Source organism: Stegostoma tigrinum, chromosome 10 (assembly GCF_030684315.1).
Source record: "Stegostoma tigrinum isolate sSteTig4 chromosome 10, sSteTig4.hap1, whole genome shotgun sequence".
Taxonomy (NCBI): Eukaryota; Metazoa; Chordata; class Chondrichthyes; order Orectolobiformes; family Stegostomatidae; genus Stegostoma; species Stegostoma tigrinum.
In genome coordinates, this window is record NC_081363.1 from 50,516,276 (window position 1) to 50,539,397 (window position 23,122).

The 23,122-nt window shown below is 40.6% G+C and overlaps 1 protein-coding gene across 2 annotated transcripts in view; it reads left to right on the forward strand.

Annotated features, from left to right (window-relative positions):
- Positions 1-23,122, forward strand: part of kiaa0586 (KIAA0586 ortholog) — a 490,003-nt gene that overhangs the window by 214,628 nt on the left and 252,253 nt on the right. For both annotated transcript variants that reach the window (XM_048537548.2, XM_048537549.2), the window contains exon 10: positions 19,033-19,189. In XM_048537548.2, the coding sequence (XP_048393505.1) occupies positions 19,033-19,189 (157 nt within the window). The remainder of the gene's footprint in view (positions 1-19,032; positions 19,190-23,122) is intronic.

Below are 23,122 nucleotides of genomic sequence, written 5' to 3' on the forward strand. Positions count from 1 at the left end.
AATCACAGAATCCTGATAGGGCGGAAAGAGGCAATTTAGCTCATTGAGAATGCACTGGCCCTCCAAAAAGCGTCCAACCCAGACCTAGTCCCCCACCCTATTCCTGTAACTCTGCATTTACCATAGCTGATTCACCTAGCGTGCACATCCGTGCACACCATGGGGTAATTTAGCATGGCCAATCCACCTTATCTGCACATATTTGGTCTGTGGAAGCAAACTGAAGCACCCAGAGGAAATCTGTGCAGATACTGGGAGAATGTGCAAGTTCCACATAGACAGTCACCCAAAAGTGGATTTGAAACTGGTCCCTGATGCTGCGATGCAGCATTGCTAACCATTGAGCCACTGTGCCACTGAAAAAATCAAACTAATTCACTCTTTCAGGTCTGATCAGGCAGGGAATTGCCACTGGGAGCCACCCTGTGACCTCACCCTCACTGAGAGAAATGCACCTTCCCCTCCAGCTTTGCGATATTTATTTGTGTCTTGTGTTGTCTGCGGGACTGTAGGGTGTGTTTTTTTTCCCCCAGTAGGAGCCATGGCCTCCTGTATAGTGCTGGTAAGTGCTGCGCTTCTATTGGCCTGCAACTCTCACAAGATGGGACACAGACAGGTTTTTCTGTGAGAGACATGCTCAGGGACCTGATTCCAGGAGAATGATGACTGTTGGCCTCTCCACTGCCTTATGATTTGGCATTTTTTCCCTGGAGGAGGCAGCACAGGCCTCTTATTAGCTGTCCACCCTGCTGATACTTCGAGGATTCTGCTCAAATGTTCAAAAAGGTCATTAATTGTCCATTGCCAAGTAAAATTTGAATACATCCTTGCTGTGATGCCTATGGATTTCTCTTCGTTTGATTTGATTTATTATTGTCACATGCACCGAGGCACAGTGAAAAGTATTGTATTGCATGCTAAACAAACAAACCATTCCTTTATATAAGCACATCAGGGTATTGGAACAGAATGCAGAACATAGTGTTAGAGCAACCGAGAAGATGCAGAGAATGATCAATTCTAACATATGAGAGCTTTGTTCATAAGCCGGATTACTACAGGGAAGAAACTGTTCTTGAATCTCTTGGTATGTGTTTTCAAATTTTTATATCTTCTACGTGAAGAAAAGAATAACTGGGGTGGGAGATGTCTTTGATTATGTTGGCTGCTTCCCTGAGGCAGCGGGAAGTATAGACGGAGTCAATGGACGGAAGGCTGTACTTTAATGTAGGAGTATCTCATCACATATACTGTTAAAAAGAATAAGCATACCTAGTTTATGGGGTTTTTCAGGTTTGGGGACTGAGGGACGGGGAATGCGGGAGGTGATGGCCGAGTGGTATTTTGGTATACTAGTGATCCAGAAACCATTTGTCCGATAAATGTTCTGCAAACCTAGATTGAGTCCCACGAGGTGAACGTTAATACAAGTCTAGGCTTAACCGTCTGTCAATGACCATGAAACCACTGTGAATTGTTCTAAAAGCCCTCTGATTCACTAAAATCCTTTAGGGAAGGAAAACTACCATTCTTACCTGGTATGGCCTACATGTGACTGCAGACCCACAGCAATTTGGTTGATTTTTAACTGGTCTCTGAAATGGCCTTGTATAGTAAGTATAAACCTAGCTTCATATGGGTTTCATGATACAGACAAATTTGTTCCTTTGTGTAATCTTCCCTTCAATAAGTTGATGGACTACAATACTTAAAATTGCATGCATCATGTCCTTATGCCTATCAATCTGCCAGCTACACATGCATCTGTCGAAGACAGTATCAGTAAGAGTGACCATTGCATAGTCCTTGTGGATACGAAGACCCGTCTTCACATCAAGAATACTCTCCATCGTTTTGTGTGGCACTATCACAGTGCATAATGGGACAGAGTTCAAACAGATCTGTGGGCCATCAGTAATAGCAAAATTGTACTCCAGCAAAGTCTATAACCTCGGCCGGGGATATCCTCCACTCAACCATTACCATCGAGCCATGGATCTACCCTGATTCAATGGAAAGTGCAGGAAGGCAGGCCAGGAGCAGCATCACACTTATCTAAAAATAAAATGTCAGCTTGGAGAAGCTACCAAAGAGGACTATTTGTATGCCAAACAGCATAAGCAACATAGTGATAGACAGTGCTAAGCAATTACACAACCAACAGATCAGATCTAAGCCCTGCTGTCCTGCCACATCTAGTTGTGAATGGTGTAGACAATTAAACAACTCATTGGAGGAGGAGGCTCCACAAATATCCCCATCCTCAATGATTGAAGAGTCCAACAAATCCGTGCAAAAGGTAAGGCTGAAGCATTTGCAGCAATCTTCAGCCAGAAGTGCCAAGTGGATGATCAATCTTGGCGTCCTCAGATGGTCCCCAGCATTACAGATAGCAGTCTTCAGCCCAATTTGATTCACTCCACATGATGCCAAGGAATGATTGGACACACTGGTTACAGAAAAGACTGTGGTCCCCGGCAACATTCTGGCAATAGCACGGAAGATTTGTGCTCGAGAATTTTCCATTCCCCTGGCCAGCCATTCCAGTACAGCTACAGTACCAGCTTCTACTAACAATGTGGAAAATGTCCAGGCGGACGCTCACTTTGGGTTCCATCAGGGCCAATCAGCTCCTGACCTCATTACAATCTTAGAGCAAGCATGGGAAAAAGCGATGAATTCCAGAGTTGAGGTGCAAATGACAGTCCTTGACATGAAGGCTGCATTTGATTTATTATGGCAACAAGGAGCCCTAGCAAAACTGGAATCAATGGGTATTGAGAGCAAACTCTACATTGATTGAAGTCATACCTGCCACATAGGAAGATAATTATGGTTGTTGGAGGTCAGTTATCTCAGCTTCAGGACATCTCTGCAAGAGTTCCTCAGTGTAGTTTCCTAGACCCAACTGCCTTCAGCTGCTCCTTCAATGACTTCACTCCATCATAAGGCCAAACTGGGCATATTGGCTGATGACTGCACAGTGTTCAGCACCATTCATGACTCTTCAGACATTGAAGCAGTCCATGTTCAAAAGCAACAAGATCCTGACAATATCCAGCCTTAGTTAAATTATTTAAGCTTTCTATGGGTATGTCAGGAATAAAAGAATGACTAGAGTAAGATTAGGGCCAGTCAAGGACAGTAGTGGGAACTTGTGCGTGGAGTCCGAAGAGATAGGAGAGGTGCTAATGAATTTTTTTCGTCAGTATTCACACACGATGAAGACAATGTTGTTGAGGAGAATATTGAGATACAGGCTATTAGACTAGATGGGATTGAGGTTCATAAGGAGGAGGTGTTAGCAATTCTGGAAAGTATGAAAATAGATAAGTCCCCTGGGTCGGATGGGATTTATCCTAGGATTCTCTGGGAAGCTAGGGAGGAGATTGCAGAGCCTTTGACTTTAATCTTTATGTCGTCATTGTCTGTAGGTGTAGTGCCAGATGACTGGAGGATAGCAAATGTTGTCCCCTCGTTCAAGAAGGGGAGTAGAGACAACCATGGCAATTATCGACCTGTGAGCCTTACTTCAGTTGTGGGTAAAGTGTTGGAGAAGATTATAAGAGAGAGGATTTATAATCATCTAGAAAGGAATAATTTGTTTAGGGTTAGTCAACACGGTTTTGTGAAGGGTAGGTCGTGCCTCACAAACCTTACTGAGTTCTTTGAGAAGGTGACCAAACAGGTGGATGAGGGTAAAGCGGTTGATCTGGTGTGTACGGATTTCAGTAAAGCGTTTGATGAGCTTCCCCACGGTTGCCTATTGCAGAAAATAGGGAAGCATGGGATTGAGGGTGATTTAGCGGTTTGGATCAGAAATTGGCTAGCTGTAAGAAGACAGAGGGTGGTGGTTGATAGGAAATGTTCATCCTGGAGTTCAGTTACTAGTGGCGTACGGCAATGATCTGTTTTGGGGCCACTGCTGTTTGTGATCTCTTATAAATGACCTGGATGAGGGGGTAGAAGGATGGGTTAGTAAATTTGCAGTTGACACTAAAGTCAGTGGAGTTGTGCATAGTGCGGAAGAATGTTGCTGGTTATAGAGGGACATAGATAAGCTGCAGGGTTGGGCTGAGAGGTGGCAAATGGAGTTTAATGCGGAAAAGTATGAGGTGATTCACTTTGGAAGGAGGAACAGGAATATAGAATACTGGGCTAATGGTAAGATTCTTGGTAGTGTGGATGAGCAGAGAGATCTCGGTGTCCATGCATAGCTCCCTAAATGTTGCCACCCAGGTTGATAGGGTTGTTAAGAAGGCGTGTGTTAGGTTTTATTGGTGGAGGGATTGAGTTTTGGAGCCATGAGGTCATGTTGCAGCTGTACAAAACTCTGGTGTGGCTTCCCTTGGAGTATTGTGTACAGTTCTGGTCGTCCCATTACAGGAAGGATGTGGAAGCATTGGAAAGGGTGCAGAGGAGATTTACCAGGATGTTGCCTGGTATGGAGGGAACGTCTTGTGAAGAAAGGCTGAGGGACTTGAGGCTGTTTTCGTAAGAGCGAAGAAGGTTAAGAGGCGACTTAGTAGAGACATACAAGATGGTCAGAGGATTAGTTAGGGCGGACATTGAGACCCTTTTTCCTTGGATGGTGATGGCTAGCATGAGGGGACATAACTTCAAACTGAACGGTGATAGATATAGGCCAGAAGTCAGAGGAAGGTTCTTCACTTAGAGAGTAGTAAGGGTGTGGAATGCCCTGCCTGCAACAAAAGTAGACTTGACAACTTTAAGGGCATTTCAATGGTCATTTGATAAGTATATGGATGATAATGGAATAGTGTAGGTTAGATGGGCTTCAGATTGATTTCACAGGTCGGCGCAATATCGAGGGCCGAAGGGCCTGTATGACGCTGTAGTGTTCGATGTTCTACGTTCTGTTGAACTCCGTGAAAGCATTGTTGATTTACCTATACCAAATGAATTGCACCAGTCCAAGAAGGTGGTTCACCACAAATTTCCCAAGGGCAGTTTGGGACATGTCATCAAGTTATACAGGTAAACAGCATGGAAACAGCCCCTTCAGCCCAACCTGTCCATGCCAACCAGGTTTCCTAAATTGAAATTGTTCCATCTGTCTCCATTTGGCCCATATGCCTCTAAACCTTTCTATCCTGTTCAAATGCTGTAATTGTACCCACCTGTACTAATTCCTCTGGTACCTTATTCCATTTATGCAACACCCTTTCTGTGAAAAAGTTGCCCCTCAGGTCCCTTTTAAATCTTTCCCCTCTTACCTTAAACCTATGCCCTCTCGTTTTGGACTTCCCTATCCTGGGGAAAAGACCTTAACTATTTACCTTATCTATGCCCATCATGATTTTATAAATTTCTATAAGGTCACCCATCAGCTTCCTGTACTCCAAGAGGAAAAAAAAAGTCCCAACCTGTTCAGCCTCTCCTTATAACTGAAACCTTCCAGTCTCAGTAACATCCCTGTAAATCTTTCTTGAAACCTTTCCAGTTTAATAACATCCGTCCTGTAGCAGTGCTACCAGAAATGTACGCAATGTACTAATGTCTTGTACGGCTGTAAAATAATGTGGGCAACTCCTGTGTTCACTGCTCTGATTGGTGAAAGCAAGTATGCCAAATGCCTGCTTCACCACCCTATCTACCTGTAACGCCACTTTCAAGGATCTCTGTATCTGCACCCCAGGTCTCTTTGTTTGACAACACACCCCGGGGCCCAACCGTTAACTGTGAAAGTTAACTGCCCTGGTTTGTCTTAACAAACTGCAACACCTCGCATTTATCTGCTTTAAACTCCATCTGCTATTCCTCAGCCTACTGGCCCAGTTGATCAAGGTGCTGCTATGTTCTATGGTAACCTTTCTCATTGTTCACTGTGCCACCAATTCCATTGTCATTTGCAAATTTACTAACCATGCCTCCCATATTCTCATCCAAATGGTTTTGATAATTGACAAACAACATCTTATGAGTTGAGAGTTGATTGTATTTGAAAGAAAATACACATTGGCCACACAACTTGCATATGATCATGAATATTGCTTTAGCTGATTGGAATGACTAATACTAAATTGCGCTAACAGCTAATACATAATTCATAATGTGTTGCTTGTCGTCTCACTCCATGAGTGTTATATCCATATTTGAAATAGATAGACCATGGAAATACCCTAATGGATGTTCAAGTTTTGTGTCAGACGTCTTTGCCACAACAATGGACTTCTTTTAAGAGGCTGTTGGTGTAACTAATTATAAGCCATTGCCTTCTTAATAATATGATTTTCAATTTTCCTGAATTAAACTTTTATAAAAATGTGCATTAATGGTACATTCTTTGAGGTAATTATCATGATTCTGTTATTCTTGAATATTTTAAAGCTCTTGTAGACAAAAATGAAATGTCATTTCTGGACCCATTCTTGGATCCTTGTTGGGCACACCATCTTATATTGGATCAAATAGTGATTACCAGTTCAACGTGCAGTGTGATTTAGATTCTCGTCCAGTAAATCCACAACAGGACAATTTAATATGTGTTATTTACAAAACAAAGCCATTTTTGGAAAGTATCCATGGTAGTCTGAAAGAAAAGGAAGTTGTAGTGATTTAAATGCTCAATTGTAAAAATGTGAAGACGTTTTAAATCCCCATTTGTACTTATTTTATCAATAAATACATCTTTGGATTTAACAAAAAGGAGACCAGGGAGAGAAGTGGTTGGATTAGGAGAAGGCAGCTTCAGCATCATTGTTTTTTTCTTACAACGCATGCTGAAAAAGAAGCAAATTTTGAGATAAGACCATTGGAGTTCTCTCTGGTTCTGTCTGTAGGACATGGTATTGCAAAAGTGGCTTATATTTATTGGAACTTCTGCATTGCTCATACCAAGAATAGAGGAGTATTTCCATTGTTTTTGATACCATATTTTCTAAATTTGTCAGATTTGTAAGACAATGAGAAAATTGTTGTAGCTAAAGATATAAAATTAGATAATTAAAAGAGAATGGTTAGTGTCCAATCTTCGTATGGTTTTGATGACAATTTGAAATTTAAGCAGAAAAGTGGGTTGCTAATGTCTTTGATCTTGTAGCCTTGAGTTGATAAATGACAATGAACTACACAATGTGCAACTTTTGTTTTATGCTATCTTTTTACAAAAGCTTTCCATTTTTATCTGGTATCCATATTGGGCTATGCTTAATCTTTTAACTGTTGTCCCTGCATTGGAAAAGCCATCAAACAAACACTAGCATAATTTATCTTAGCTAGTTGTGTAGAATGACAGAAGTGTGGAACATATCATTTTAGTGATAGTGATCATAACACAGTACTATTTAATTATTGTTATGGAAAAGGAATGAGTGAGTCTGCAAAAATATGATTTTGAATTAAGGGAAATCCAGTTTTTATTAAAATAAGCCAGGATCTGGCCAATCTGGATTGTGAACAGCAACGAGTCTGGAATTCAGCAGTAGGACAGTGTAGAGCATTCAAAAAAGAAACAGGGAGAGAATAGGCAAGCATGTTCCTTTACAGTGATATATAGGAGCTACAAGCCCAAGGAGGCCTGAATATCTTGGAATATTCAGGAAAGAAGGGCCCAAATGGAATGTAGAAAATGCAGGCCTAAAGCAATTAGGAGAGAAAAACAAAAACACTGGTGGATAAGATTGTGGAGAATCTGAAGATATTCTGTCGGTATAATAAAGAGAAGAGGACAGTTAGGGAAAGAATAGGGCCAACTTGGGACCAAGAGGGCAATGTATGCGTGTAATTGGAGGATATTGGTAGAGTGTTAAATGAGTACTTCACATCTGTCTTCAATCAGGTGGAGGAGGATGATGTAGGTGTAGAATTTAGGGAGAAGGATTGTGATGTTCTTGAGCAGATTGTTGGCGGATGTAAGCGTATTGGACGCTCTGTTGGGCCCAGAAGTGGATAAATTACCAGGTGCAGAAGAGTTATACCTCAGGCTGCAGTGTGATGAATGGGAGGAAATTACAGGGGCTCCGAACCAAATTTTGTATTCCTGTTTGGCAGCAGGGCTTGTGCCAGATGCCTGGAGGATATATAATGTGGTTCTACTTTTCAAGAAGTGTGGTAGGAATAAATCATGAAATTATAGACCATTGATTATCTTAGGGAAACTATTGGAGAAAATTCTGATCATCAGCATGGCTTACAGGGAGGTCATACCTGCCAAATTTGATTACGTTTTTTGAGGAGATGATCAGGGATATAGATGAGGGTGCAATTGATACAGTTTACATGCATTTCAGCAAAGTCTTTGATAAGATCCCACGTGGGATGCCAACAAAGAAGGTAAAAGCATCTCGGATCCTGCATAACTTAGCAAGATGGATTGAAAACTGGTTTAGTGGTAGGAGCCTGAAACTAGAGTTGGAGGCTGTTTGTAGGACTGGATGCAGATGTCCAGTGGCTTATCACAGGTATGACTGTTGGGTCCAAGTATCGAGACAAGGGAATACTCTGTGAATGGCAAGACACTAGGTGTTTCAGAGGAACAGAGGATCTTGGAGTGGTTGGCCGCAGATCCTTGAAGTTGGCAGGACAGATTAGCTATAGTGATTAGGACATTTGCCTTTACCAGTCATAATATAGATTATTAGAGCAGGAAGATAATGTTGGAGCTGTACAAAACTTTGGTGAGACCACAACTGGGGAACTCCATGCAGCCCTGGATGTTACACTAAAGGAAGGATGTGATTGCACTGGAGTACATACCGAGGAGATTCACCAGGATGTGGCATGGGAGGTTGGAGCAATTTAGCTGTGAAGAGAGACTGCATAGGCTTAGGTTTTGTTGTAGAGCAGAGAAGGCCAAGAGGGGACCTGATTGAGGTATATAAGATTAGAGGGATGTCACAGGGTGGATCGGAAGCGTCTGTTTCTGTTAGCTTTATAGAATCATACCATACAGAGGAGATCCTTCGACTCATTAAGCCTGTACTACCAAAACTGCACTAAATCTCCACTCGATAATAAAATGTGAGGCTGGATGAACACAGCAGGCCAAGCAGCATCTCAGGAGCACAAAAGCTGGCGTTTCGGGCCTAGACCCCAGCCTCACATTTTATTATCTTGGAATTCTCCAGCATCTGCAGTTCCCATTATCTCTAAATCTCCACTCGTCCTACCCTCAGGCACTAGGCCCACAGCCTTGAATGTTACATTGTAGAGGCATTAAGGAAGGGGGTATGATTTCAAAGTGAAGGGCAGGGGTTCTGAAAGGGATTTGAGGAAAAGGTTTTTTCACCCAGAGGGTGTGGGAATCTGGAATGAACTGCCTGTGAGGGTATTTGAGGTGGTAAACATCACAACCTTTAAAAAAGCACTTGGATGTGCACTTGTGTCATAATATTTAAGGTTGTGGGCGAAGTGCTAGAAAGTGGGTCTAGTGTACAGTAATGTTATAGAACAAAGCTACAATTTTGTAGCTTTTGTAGAATGCAGACTCAATATATCAGAGGGCCTCTTCTTATTGTATGATTCTATAAGCTGTTATAGTTCTCTTTCAAAAAATCCATGTAATTGTGTATTTTCACAAAATGCATATTTGCAAGGGACTGTTTGCAAGTCGCAGTTCACCAAAATGGCCTGAATTTGGGAAAATCAAGTGGAACTTAAATACTTTCAGACTCATAACAACTTCTTCCAGATGTCTGTGGAGTTTGTGGTCTGCAATAGTAGTTATAAAACTTGTTTTAATATTTTCTGTGTGTCTTCACAAATAAGTGTAAAATGTAAAAAAAAACCCCAAGGTCTGTGTACCATGACTGGAGTTACATTGAGTCTGCACTTTGAATCTCTGCTGTAAATAGGCTTTACTAATGTGCTTCCTGTGCAGCTTTCTGTACAGAACTATTTCTTTCTCCATATAGCTGGCACTAAAATGGAAAGAGATGGTTTAATGTTGCTTATAGCTATTTTGAACTCTAGAGGTAACACTTTACAGTTTTTGATTTACTGATGGAAATTTTGCAATTTGGACTTGGAATTTAAATTTGTACATTAAGAAGTTGATCCTTATATAAAGGTTTTCAAAATGACAAGCTGTCTGTAGATTGTTACATTTGTCATAAAAATTCAATTAATAATGAAAACTGTGGTCTAAATCATAATTCCTGGAACAGCTGTTGGCTATTTGGCCCCTCGAGCCTTCTCTGCCATTCAGTAAGATCATGGATGATCCGCCCTTCCTTATGTCCACTTTCCTGCCCTTTTTCCATAATCCTTTTGTATTCTACTGATCAAAAATATATCTATCTTGGCCTTATATAAGCACAAGGACTCTGCCCCCGCAACACTCTGCAGAAAAGAGATCCAGGACTTGCAATCTTTCAAGAGAAGAAATACCCCCTCAATTCAGTCTTAAATTGGCGCCCCTTTATTCTGAGACAATGCCCTTTGGTCCTAGATTCTCCCATGAGGAGAAATACCCTTTCAGCATTTATTGTGTTAAGTGCCTTTAAGCGTCCTACATGTTTCAATGAAATCACCTTTCATTCTTTAAAACTCCAGTTGTTTGCTTCCCCACTGATTCAGCTCAGCTGGTACTGAAACCCCTATTCATGTATTTGTCAGTTCTCCTCAATTTCATTGCTCTCCTGACCAGTCTGTCATCCTGAACATCCAAATGTTAACCTCGCTTAAATTTTTATTCTCTGTATCATGCATCAAATCAATTTTGCTTCTTGATTTTTGGTGGTAAGGCCTTGATTTTAAATCCTTGCTTTCAGAATCTTCCACTGCCTTAACCCTTTCCATTTTCTGTAACCTCAACCAGTACAGTAACCCTGTGAAACCTCTGTTTTTGTCCAATATTGGCCTTTTACATACCCTCAGTTTTCTTCACGCCACGACTAGTACTCGTAGCGTCAGTTGTCTTGGTGCTAAAATCTGGAATTTTCTCCCAAAACTTGCCCATTCTTTAAGCTGTTTCTTAACACCTACTCCATTGATTAGTCAACCATTGTAACACTTTCATACATCCTCATGTCTCATTTTGCTTGATAATATTCTACGTTGCACTAAGGGCACTTTAGCCGTGTTCACTGAATGCAAATTGTTGTTGCATAGCTCACATAGTTAGTGGATAATTTTGCTGCGTGTCATTGGTGCATATTTAGCCAGCTGTTTTTAGTCAACCTGTTCGGACATGTTTTGACATACAACTTTGTAGCAGGTGAGATTCGAAAGCAGACTTTCTGGCCCAAAGGTAGAGATACTCAATGCACCACAAGATCCGTACCTTGATTCAACTGTTTGTTGACATTTGTAGCATTGTAGTATTGTCGAGTAGCTTTCTGTATATCTTTAAAACAAGTTCTAATAAGATTTACTGTGGCTGCGGAAAAGGATTCTTAATAATGCAATTTCTTTTCATTAAATTTGATAAAATTCAAATCATATCTAAGAAAGGAGATTTCATCCTCACTTTTATATTATCCATGGTTTTATATAGCAAAATTTGAGCCCAATAATTGATAAGCTAAAACTTCCTGAAATGTCTTGAACCATGTGCAGCTGTGTTTTGAAGGAATCCTGCTTGCAATATTGCACCTCAGCAGCTCAGCTCTTTTCCGCAGTGAATTTTGAGCAGGATGACATCACAATGAATTAACTGTCTGCCATCTGCAGTTTCAACACATTTATTTCACAAAGAAGACAGTAAAAATAAATTAAATGAAATCTTGTTAACACTGTGTTTTAATCCAAGCCACAAATGCAATATATTTCCCTGTGGTTATTGTAGATATTTCCCATTTGGTTTCTTTGTAAACAATCTTTTTGTTTTATTATATCAAATCAGCCTGCTGTTGTTTTGTGCTTTACTGATTTGTGAATGCATTTCTTCGTTTTTTTTCATGTTTGAGTTCAGCTTTTTTTCGTTTGACAGCCATGACAATGGAAGAAAAATGTTGCCTGTAACCTTATGAGGTAATTTTATTAACCTGTATCTGAAACCTTAATATTAAAGAGAACAAGCACACAATACCTGTCAAGGCAGAATCAAATTCTGGCCTGAATGAATCCTGTGTTTCCAGATAGATCCTGAAGAGTTCTATTTTCTGTTAGATTTATTGTAAATTGCTTTGATTTTGCAGGTACACTGAGATACACGACACTGTAATGTCTCGTTTTGTATATTGCCACTGTCTAAATTTAACTTATGTAGGCCAACTAAAGAGAGATTGCGTGTTGAGTGTCACAGAGCTAATGGTTTCAATCTAACCGCTGTTTGCTGCCTAGGTATACAGCGTACATCAACAAGATGTTTTTACTGATTTGAAAATAAACTGATTTGTGATATGCAGGATGTAAAATCCAGACTGGCTGCCTGATGAAGCATTTAGCATGCAATGAGTAAATTGCATACAGAGGATGAGGATGTTCAAGATAGTTACTGGAAGCTGCTCTGATGCTGAATGGAAACTCCCCTGAGGCAAAAGCTGTTTGCCATTTTCAAGCGAATTGAAATAGCCTTGTTTCATCAGATTTCTTCAGCAATGCACTGATAATTTCTGGACTTTAGTGTACATAAATAAGTGAATGGGAAAGGGAAGCAGAAATATTGACATTTGAATATTTTGTTGCTTGCAACTGATTTGGTCAAACCAAGTTAATGACAGACATTGTTCAACTGTTTAAAACATACAATTTAATGTGCCTGAAAAGACAAAATTAAACATAAATGTGAAAAAGGCACATGTGTTTCCCTCTCTCTGGAAAATATTGACCACTAACTGAAATGGAGTTCTGTAGAGACCAGACGCTGCCTGGGGCCTAATCAATATGGCTACTATTCATCTGCAAGCTTCAACAATAAATCCTAGCAGGTTATTCAACTGGAGTGCAGATGGGATGAGTGTTGAGTTGGGATAGCAATTTGGGGGCTAGGTTTGGAGGACTGGGCGTTAGTTGTCACTTCCACTCCAATCTTGTTCTCATTGGACAAGAAATTTCAATAAAAGTCACTCGATAGCTCTCAAAGTGGGAATTATGGTAAATGTTCTCTTTTTCAACCCTTGACCTTGAAGGTTCCCTTTTACCATTCTGCTTTGGAGCAGCTAGCCAGACACAGACTGGTAAATCTAACATTTGTGTTAACTTCCTGGACTGCATAGTATTGCTACAGTTGTGTAACCTTCATGAGACATTGGCAGTGCATAAATTTTCAAGTTTAAGAGGAACAAGAGAAAACAACTTCCATTAGTCAGGAAACTGCTGATATAATTCAGAAAAGGCATGTGTGGTTTCTAGTTCTGTCACAATGGGGGGAAATAAAAGAAACAGCTGATTGTTTCAATCGGCACAGTTCAGAGTTCAGGAGTAATCCAAGTGGCTGTTTTCTTCACACTCAATGTGACTGTAACTGAATACCACTGATGTAAATGGTTCTTTTGCATTAGAGTGAGAGAAGGATTTACATCCTGAAATCAGTTGTAAACTATTGACTTCAGAATGAACGAAAAACATGCATTAGTAAATTTTTGTTCTGAGCAATGAAGCATTGTCAACTTGAGTACATTATAGACTTCAGAGCATTGGTATCGATGGATTGGGTTAAGGAGCTTTTAGAAAAGTTATTCGCCTTTGAAGATTTTTAGCAGGAGATGGCTGCTGACATTTCTTGACATAAAAGGTCAATGTGTCTTCAAGAAATGCATGTGTAGTTCTGCCAGCGCTTAAAATCAGGGAGAGAAAAATGGTCTAATTGCAAAGTTTTTTTTCAAATCTGTCTGAGAACTTTTGCTTTCATACTCTGTACAAAACCTAAGACAAACCAACATACAATAGCGTTGATTTATTTTCCTAGCAAACTTGTCTGCCCATGTCTTGGCTTGATTTAAATTCTGCTGCATTCATTTCTTTTTTTTGAAGGAAAATAATACTTTGAAGTCTGACCTTTTGAATTCTCGAAGCAGCTCAGTGTGAAAATATCCAGGTTGCTCTTTTTTGACACTGTGGGGGCATGCTGACAGAACCTATGAAATGACAATTCGTAACTGAAGCTATCAGGAATGTTTTTATTCCATACACATTAATCCACTTTTCTTCTTTGGAATGTATGCATGAAGCATCCATGATCAAAACTGAAATGTTGTGACCAATATCCACAGTTCGTTGATATGATTTTTTTGCAGTCATGAATTTTGCTTGTATTTGTGAGCCTTCGGTTATATTCATATCTGTGGCATTAAACAAACCTATATCCTGTTGACTACATAATATGGATAGCACTGCAAAGAAGGAACATTTGTTGCAAATATGCTAAGTATACAGTAGCATAATTTGATTTCACTGTTGAAGAAAAAAGAAAAATATATGTTTAAGTGAAAAACAAGTGTGCACTTGTGTGCAAGTGTGCAAAACAACCTGAGCACTATGGATGATTTGGTTTTATAGGGGTTTAAAAGCAGTTCTCTTTCCTCATTATCTTCTCAACCTCCTTGATTTCTTCGCTCACCCAATCCAACAAGAAGGTGTTTCCAGTTATGTACTGCATAATAATCTGCTGTTGTGGAATGTACAAGAGTTGTGTAGATCAAGATTTTATACTGTCTTCTTCATCTAATCCTTATCAGTGCCTTCAATCAAGCTCTTTTGAAGAAGCCAGTACTTTTTATCGGGACTAGGCTATTTAGACCATTAAAACATAGGAACGTCCCATTAAGTCTCCATTTGCCTCTTTGAAACTGTTCCACCAGTCAGTTAGATCATGGCTTATCTGCTACGAAAGTCTACATGTCTACTTTTGCCCCATATGCTTCAAATCATTCCTTAAACTTCTGAGCTTCAACAAATACAAACCAACTTTGCGTAATCCAAATATGCAAAGAACTGATGGGTGACCTAATAGGTGTATTTAAAATTATGCAAGCTTTTAGTGTAATGATTGCAGAGAAGACGTTTTGAATTGTGGAGAAAAATATAACTAGAGACCATCATTCTAAGCCATCAAGACATCTAGAGGGAATTCAGAAAATGAAACTTCTTAACACAGAGTGGTGAGATTGTGGAACTTGCTACCACATGAAGTAGTTGAGTCAAATACCTTAGATATATTCAGGGGAAGCCAGATAAGTGTGTCAGCTTTTCGTGGTAGATTGAGATGAAGAAAGTTGGAAGGAGGCTCGGATGGAGTAAAATCACCAGTGTGGACTGATTGAGCTAAATGACATGGTTCAGCAGTGAATATCTCATATAATATGATGTGATCACTACTTCATAATTCAACCCTTGGAGTCCATGTATCATTCTGATATTCTCTGTGTTGTGCCCAGAATACTTTCAGAATTGAAATGTGGTCTAATCAGCGATTTGGACAGCTGCAATATAAGCACTTTTTCATGGTTTTCTAGTTCTCCTGATAGACAGGAGATAGGCCTCCCCCAACAAATCATTTCACCCCACTGACCTCTGTATCGAACATATCATTCTCGACCGCCTCTGCCACCTCCAGTCCGACCCCACAACCAAAGATATATTTCTCTCCTGACCCCTATTTGCTTTCATAGGGACCGCTCTCCAGGACTCCCTCGTTCCCTCCACACTTACCAGAGGCCCTGGAACCTTTCCCTGAACCGGAAGAAATACCCATAGACCTCCCGCCTCACCTCCATCTTTCACATCAGACACAGGTTCACCTGCACATCGATCACTGTGGTTCAATGCATCCACTGTTCCCGATGTGGCCTCCCCTACATCGGTGAGACCACGCAGAAAGTTGGAGACTGCTTCTTATAGCACCTGCTCTCTGTTCGTGACAAACGTCAACACCTTCTGGTCACAAACTATTTCAACTCCCCCTCCCCCTCCCCCTCCCATGCCCTGGGTGCCATGTCCATCCTGAGCCTCCTCCAGTGTCACAATGAAGCCACCCAGAAACTGGAGGAGCAACACCTCATATTCCGCCTTGGGAGCCTACAACCCAATGGCCTCAATGTGGACGTCACCAGTTTCAAAATCTCCCCACCCCGGCCTCATCCCACCTCCTTGACCTGACACAACCTATCCATCTTCTGTCCCACCTATCCACTCCTCCCACCTCACTGACCAATCCCCACCACTGCCTTCCTGCACTCACTTGTCGCAATCACACCTACCTTCCCTAGCCCCACCCCTCCTCTCTCTTTATTTCCCAGCTTCTTTCCCCCGTCCCCCATTTCCGAAGAGGGGTCCGACCGAAAGCGTCAACTTTCCTGCTCCTCTGATGCAGCCTAGCCTTCTCTGTTCCTCCAGCTCCACACTGCGTTGTCTCTGACTCCAGCATCGATAGTTCTTACTAACCCCTAGAATTGCATTAGCCTTTTTTGATTATTTTCTGGACTTGTGCATTTTAATCACCCCAAGTCTCCTTAGGCTTCCATGGTTTAAAACTTTTAAATTGTTTAGAAGGTACTCTATTTAATCCTCTTTTAGGTTCAAAGTGGATGTAATATTTTATTACACTGAAATACATTTGTCACTGTTTTATCCACTCACCTAATCTGTTTCTAACATAATCTAATCTTGGATCTAAATTGCTCACACTAGCATCTATTGTTGGAGCGTTTCAGCAATAGGGGATGCTGAATGTGCTGGGGTTATTTTAGCTGAAGCATTGGCAGCTGAGTGGTGATCTTTATAGAAGTTTATAAAATCATGGGTGGCATGGATAGGGTGAACAGTCAAGGTCTTTTCCCCTGGGTAAGTGGGTCCAAACTAGAGGGCATAGGTTTAAGGTGAAAGTGGAAATATTTAAAAAGGACCTGAGAGTGGTGTATGGAATGAGCTGTCAGAGGAAGTGGTGGAGGCTGGTACAATTATAGTATTTAAGAAACATTTGGATGAGTATCTGAATAGGAATGGTTTAGAGCAATATGGGCCAAATGCTGGCAAATGGGACTAGATTAATTTAGGATGTTCGGTCATCTTGGACAGGTTGGACCAAAGGGTCTGTTTCTGTGTTGTACATCTCTATGACTCTGTCACTCCTTGTAAAATTGGCAGCATTTAACTGATTGTGGCATCAAGGAGCCCTCGCAGAACTGGAATCAATTTGGGAAAATTGTCCATTGGTTGAAGTCATATGTAGCACTAAAGAAAATGGTTGTGATTATTGGAAATCGATCATCTTAATCTAATGTCATCATTGCAGGAGTTTCTAAAGGTAGTATGCTCAGCCCAACCAGCATACAAGTGTGCCAAGAATAACCATCTCCAAAAGGATAGAATTTATCTGTACTGCCATGGCACTCAATGACATTATCATCAATGAATCCTGCATTATGAAGGAACAAAACATATTGAACAAAACCTCAATTGGATCAGGCATATGAATACTGTGGCTACAAGAGCAGGTTAAGAGTCATAGAATTGCCAAGTAACCCACCTCCTATCTCCCCAGCACCTGGTTCACCATGTGCAAGGCACAAGTCTGAAGTATGATGGAGTACTCTGTACTTACCAGCTTCAGTAACATTCAAACCATCCAAGATAAAGCAGTCTGCTTGATTGGCACCCAGATCACCACTTTAAATATTTACTGTCTTCATCAGTAATGCACAGTGCCAACAGTATGTATCATCTACAAGATAAAGTACAGTAACTCATCAAAGCTGCTTTTATAGTTCTTCCCAAACCATGACCTATGCCAGCTGGAAGGACAAGGGCAGTGAAATCATGGGAACACCACTTTGGCAATTTCCCCTGTAAGCCCCCCACATCCTACCTTGGAACTATGTTACACTACTTTTATTGTAGTTGAGTCAAATTCTGGCACTCCCTTCCTAACAGCTCTTTGGGGTGTCCTCCATTCCAAGGACTGCAATGAATCAAGAATGCAGTTCTTTGCCAACTTCTTTAGGGCAATTAGGGTTGGGCAATTATTGCTAGCTTAGCTAGTTACACAAACATCCCATGAATAAATTGAAAAAAAATGACAAAATTAAACCGATCTATAGTAAGCTATAATGATTATATGAACGTATATTGCTACTAACTTGTCTTAAATGTACAGTTTTGAGGTTGTAATCTTGGGGGGGGAATAAAGTGTCAGTGCTCCATCTGTGAATCTGACAGTGACACCTGGAAGCTTTACTTCCAAAGTTAAATGTGGAAATCTCAAATATCACTTGAAATGACATGAACTTCCACTTTTTATGCCATTGATCTCACTGAAAAATATCCTTGAAAAGCTATGCTGTGTTGAATGAGTTATAACTAGCTTTTAATAGCATGTCAGCATAATTATTAGTGACAACATCTCTGGCCTTGAAATCTAATTTTATATTTATTGAATATAAAATTTCTCCAGTATAATAAACATGTCGTGGATTTAAAAATAACATTTTTAAGGTTGATATTTCAGCTTCTACTTAAGCCCACATATTTATTTTGATCTTTGTGAAGTGATTGAAAATGGTGATCAGTGCTTTATAATTTCTGATTAGCTGTCTGTCAGCATTCATAAGTGTGACTGGCTGCTTAAATTGCTTGATAATATTCTTGTTGCTTGATGCCAGACATCACTTATAGTTGACACCAATAACTTGTTACATTTTGTGGATGGCTTTCTACAAGGTCAATGACAAGTGCCATCTTTTTGGCTGATTACCTCAAAATCCAGACCAATACATTTGGTGGTTATTTACCATATTGTCTATAATATATATATTGGGACAATATTGACAAAAATGGATTAATCAATTAGTAAAGGTAACTGTAAAAAATGGTTAAAATGGTACTAAAAAATTCCAGTGTCAGCATAATGATCTGCCTAAATTTTCCAATAAATTTAACTACACAACCTGACCATAATTGAATTTGGAAAGCTTCATTCTGCAGTAGCTGAAAATATTTGTCTCACGTTAAAATTGGCTGTTGGTCTTTCACTAAACGGCATTAGCAAAATGCTTTAATTTCTTTCACCTTTGTAATGGTTATGGTTATAATACCATTTTTTAAAATTGTGCTGATCTGTAGGGGTTAATACATATCAGTATGCAACTGATGTCAGTTTTTAGATGGTGAATGTCATTTGCTTCTTTTTAGCTGTGGCAACCCGCTGACTGAATCGTTTACAGCCTTTGTAGCCCCCTCTATGGGTTCTGGATCAGCGGCTAGCAAAGTCAGCCCAGCTGTACAGAAAGCCACTGATGTGCTGCGTGACCTTGGTAGACTGAAGAGAGAAATGCATGGAATTCTACAGGTAATGACATACTTGCAAGCAAGTTGTTAAAAACAACACCCTTTTACTACAAATACAAGTGGAGGAATTTGAATCACAAATACAAAAAAAGTGGATATTTTATGCAGAATAATAGCTGGCCTGGTACAGTATCCATAAGGTAATGAAAAGCTGAAATTCAAATAGAAAATACTGATGAGACTCCCCAGATGTGTTAGTATTGCGCAAAGGAGAAAAGAAAGTTGACATGTAGGTCAAATCCCTACAATGGCATTTGTCATTAAGTATATTTTGCCCCCTCCACAGATACTGCATTACTCACAGAACGTTCCTTACATGATCTATTTTACGTCCAGATTTCTAACATCTACTGTCATGAATGTAACAAAAGTCTACAAATCCAACAAACAACAAATGCACAAAGCACTTATTCAATTTTGTAGTTGATCGCTTGGCTGACTGTTAATTCGGAGAAAAGAAGCACAGTTATATTATTTGATGAAATTTACCTACAGTGAAGGAATATACATTAATTTGCATTTGTAATTTATCTCCATGAGTCTGTTTATGAAAATAGTTTGCATGATGAGAAAAATGTTGCGGAATAATCTGGAGTTCATAGGGAAAACAATAGCATAAAATGGGGTAACAAGGCGTAGAGCTGGATGAACGCAGCAGGTCAAGGAGCATCAGAGGAGGAGGAAAGCTGACGTTTCAGGCCTAGACCCTCCTTCAGAATTGGGGGAGGGGAAAGGGGTTCTGAAATAAATAGGGAGAGAGGGCGAGGCAGATAGAAGATGGATAGAGGAGACTATAGGTGGAGAGGAGACAGACAGGTCAAAGAGGCGGGGATGGAGCCAGTGAAGGTGAGTGTCGGTGGGGAGTTCGGGAGGGGATAGGTCAGTCCAGGGTGGACGGACAGGTCAAGAGGGCGGGGTGAGGCTAGTAGGTAGGAGATGGGGATGGGGCTCGAGGTGGGAGGAGGGGATATAGGTGGGTGGTGGGTTTGGATTGCAGATGGCGGATGTGTCAGAGGATGATGTTTTGGAACCAGAGGTTGATGGGATGGTACGTGAGGACGAGGGGGATTCTGTTTTCGTTGTTACTGCGGGAAGGGGGTGTGAGGGATGAGTTGCAGGAACTGAGGGAGACACGGTCAAGGGTGTTCTCGACCACCAAAGAGGGGGGAGTTGCGGTCCTTGAAAAACGAGGACATCTGAGATGTTAGGGAGTGGAGTGCCTCATCCTGGGAGCAGGTGCGGCGGAGGCGAAGGAATTGGGAATAGGGGATGACATTTTTGCAGGAAGGTGGGTGGGAGTACGTGCATTTGAGGTAGCTGTGGGAGTCGATGGGCTTGAAATGGATATCAGTTTCCAGGTGGTTGCCAGAGATGGAAACAGAGGTCTGGGAAGGAGAGAGAGGGATCAGAGATGGGTTTGCTACTTCGGGGAAACTACATGGAGGATTGGGGACTGCTTTGCGGAACACTACGCTTGGTTCGCACTAAACAACTGCACCTCCCAGTCATGAACCATTTTAACACCCCCCTTCTCATTCCTCAGACAACATGTCCATCCTGGGCCTCCTGCAGTGCCACAATGATTCCACCCGAAAGTTGCAGGAACAGAGCCTCATATTTCCACTTCGGAACTCTGTAGCCCAATGGTGTCAATATGGGCTTCACAAGCTTCAAAATCTCCCCTCCCCTGACTGCATCCCAAAACCAACTCAGCTTGTCCCCGCCTCCCTAACCTGCCCTTCCTCCCATCTATATCCCCTCCTCCCATCTCAAGCCCCACCCCTATCTCCTACCTATTAGCCTCATCCCACCCCTTGATCTGTCCGGCCTCCCTGGACTGACCCATCTCCCCCCTAACTCCCCACCTACACTCATCTTTATTGGCTCCATCCCCGTCTCTTTGACCTGTCTATCTCCTCTCCACCTATCTTCTCCTCAATCCATCTTCGATCTGCCTCCCCCATTCTCCCTATTTATTTCAGAAACCCCTTCGTCTCCCCCATTTCTGATGAAAGGTCTAGGCCTGAAACATCAGCTTTCCTGCTCCTAAGATGCTGCTTGGCATGTCGTGTTCATCCAGCTCTATACCTTGTTATCTCAGATTCTCCAGCATCAGCAGTTCCTACTATCTCAGCATAAAATAGGGCTTTGAGAGGGGTAGATGGTAAATGCCATATCTGAAGTCATGAATAGACCGGTGCATAGTTAGGAGGGTGTTCCAAAGCAGTAATAAAATCAGGGTTTGATAGCATCTCATATACATTATCATATAAAGAACTCACGTTCTTTACTGATGTCATAAGAACTTCCAATTTGAATTATGCTTCCTGTTATACATTATGAAAGTAAATTATTTCACTTTTCTATATTTTGTGAAAACTTTAATTTTCCAGGGAAGGGCCTCACATGCCTCTATCAATGAATGTATTTTAATAAGATTTTACTATACTGCATCGTAAAAATCACAAAGATCATTGATAATAGATAACAAAGTGTAGAGCTGGATGAACATGGCAGGCTAAACAGCTTCAGAGGAGCAGGAAAGCTGATGTTTTGGTTCTGAAGAAGGGTCTAGACCCGCAATGTCAGCTTTCCTGCTCCTCTAATGCTGCTTGGCCTGCTGTGTTCATCCAGCTTTACACCTTGTTATCTCAGATTCTCCAGCATCGGCAGTTCCTACTGTCTCTGAATAAAGCTCATTGATTTGTTTTTGCAGGTAGCTTTTAATAATGCACAACCTAATTAGTTTTGCTGAATAATGTGAGCAATTGTCTATGTCATAATCTTCCTCTGTTAGTTCCCTTGAGTTGTCAGATTATTAAATTTGCAATATTTTGGGTTAGAGTTTATGTTATTCATTTTTGAAATGAGTCCAATATTTTTCTTACAAATATGTTTAATTTTACCAGTATAAGAGTTATATTCGAAGGTGTTAGAAATTTGTAACACAAGCCATGCTTTATCTTCTATATAAAAAAAAGTCAACATCACTTTTGTAGTATAACTTGTTTGCAAAAGGATGAAGTTATAAATTATAAAATACTTTTAGGACTACTTTGATATTGTGGACCTTTTTATGTAAAACTAGAACCAGCAGTTAGATTTTGATGATTTGAATGTTAATTAGATGTTTCCACCAAACAAACTCAATGAAGACTTTGCGCCAAGTGAATTTTTTTAAAGTAACCTGAAGGAAATTAGTATATTAATTGACTGAAATTCAAATGGTGGTGTTTCATTTCAAAAAGTTATTTTTTTCTGGTTAATTAGTTTTTTAGTTTTATAATCTGTAATTTACCTTAAGGTCAGATCAATAAATGCGTCATACGCAATAGGAATTAAGCATATTGAATGCCATGATTGTATCATTGAATTTGGTTGCTCCTGTTTTGCTCAGGCTCTGAATGAGGTTCTTCAATTTGGTATGGTTCCAGGCAGGATACTCCAAATCATTCATTTCCGAGGTGACGTGAGATAAATGAGCTCCCCTTCTCCATTCACACTCCTCAGTATACTGCAACAAAGTTAACTGAGAAAAAGATCCCTTGTGGATACCTTTCTCTCAGACCCAAAAGAACATGTCTTTCAAAAGGAGTCAATTTACCCAGGTTTTCAAAATTACGTTTATAAATTACAAAACATGGGAAGAATTAATGATGCAGCACACACTCGAAGATTAGAAATTTGAGGCAAAATCAAAATGATATTTTTTTTGGGAAGAGTGATACTCTGAATTGTTCACAAGTAGCAGATAGTTAAGTGTGGCCTTTATAGTGGAGATTATTGGTAGAGTTGATGCACTTACTTAAATAACAGATTCAAGTTCAAGACACTAAATTTTGTGGGTTGTTCAGATTCTATTGTTCTGCTTCCCTTTGTTACTTCCAAATTTAGAGCGAGTCCTTCAGTTTTCTTTTCTCTGGCTTGCTAGCCA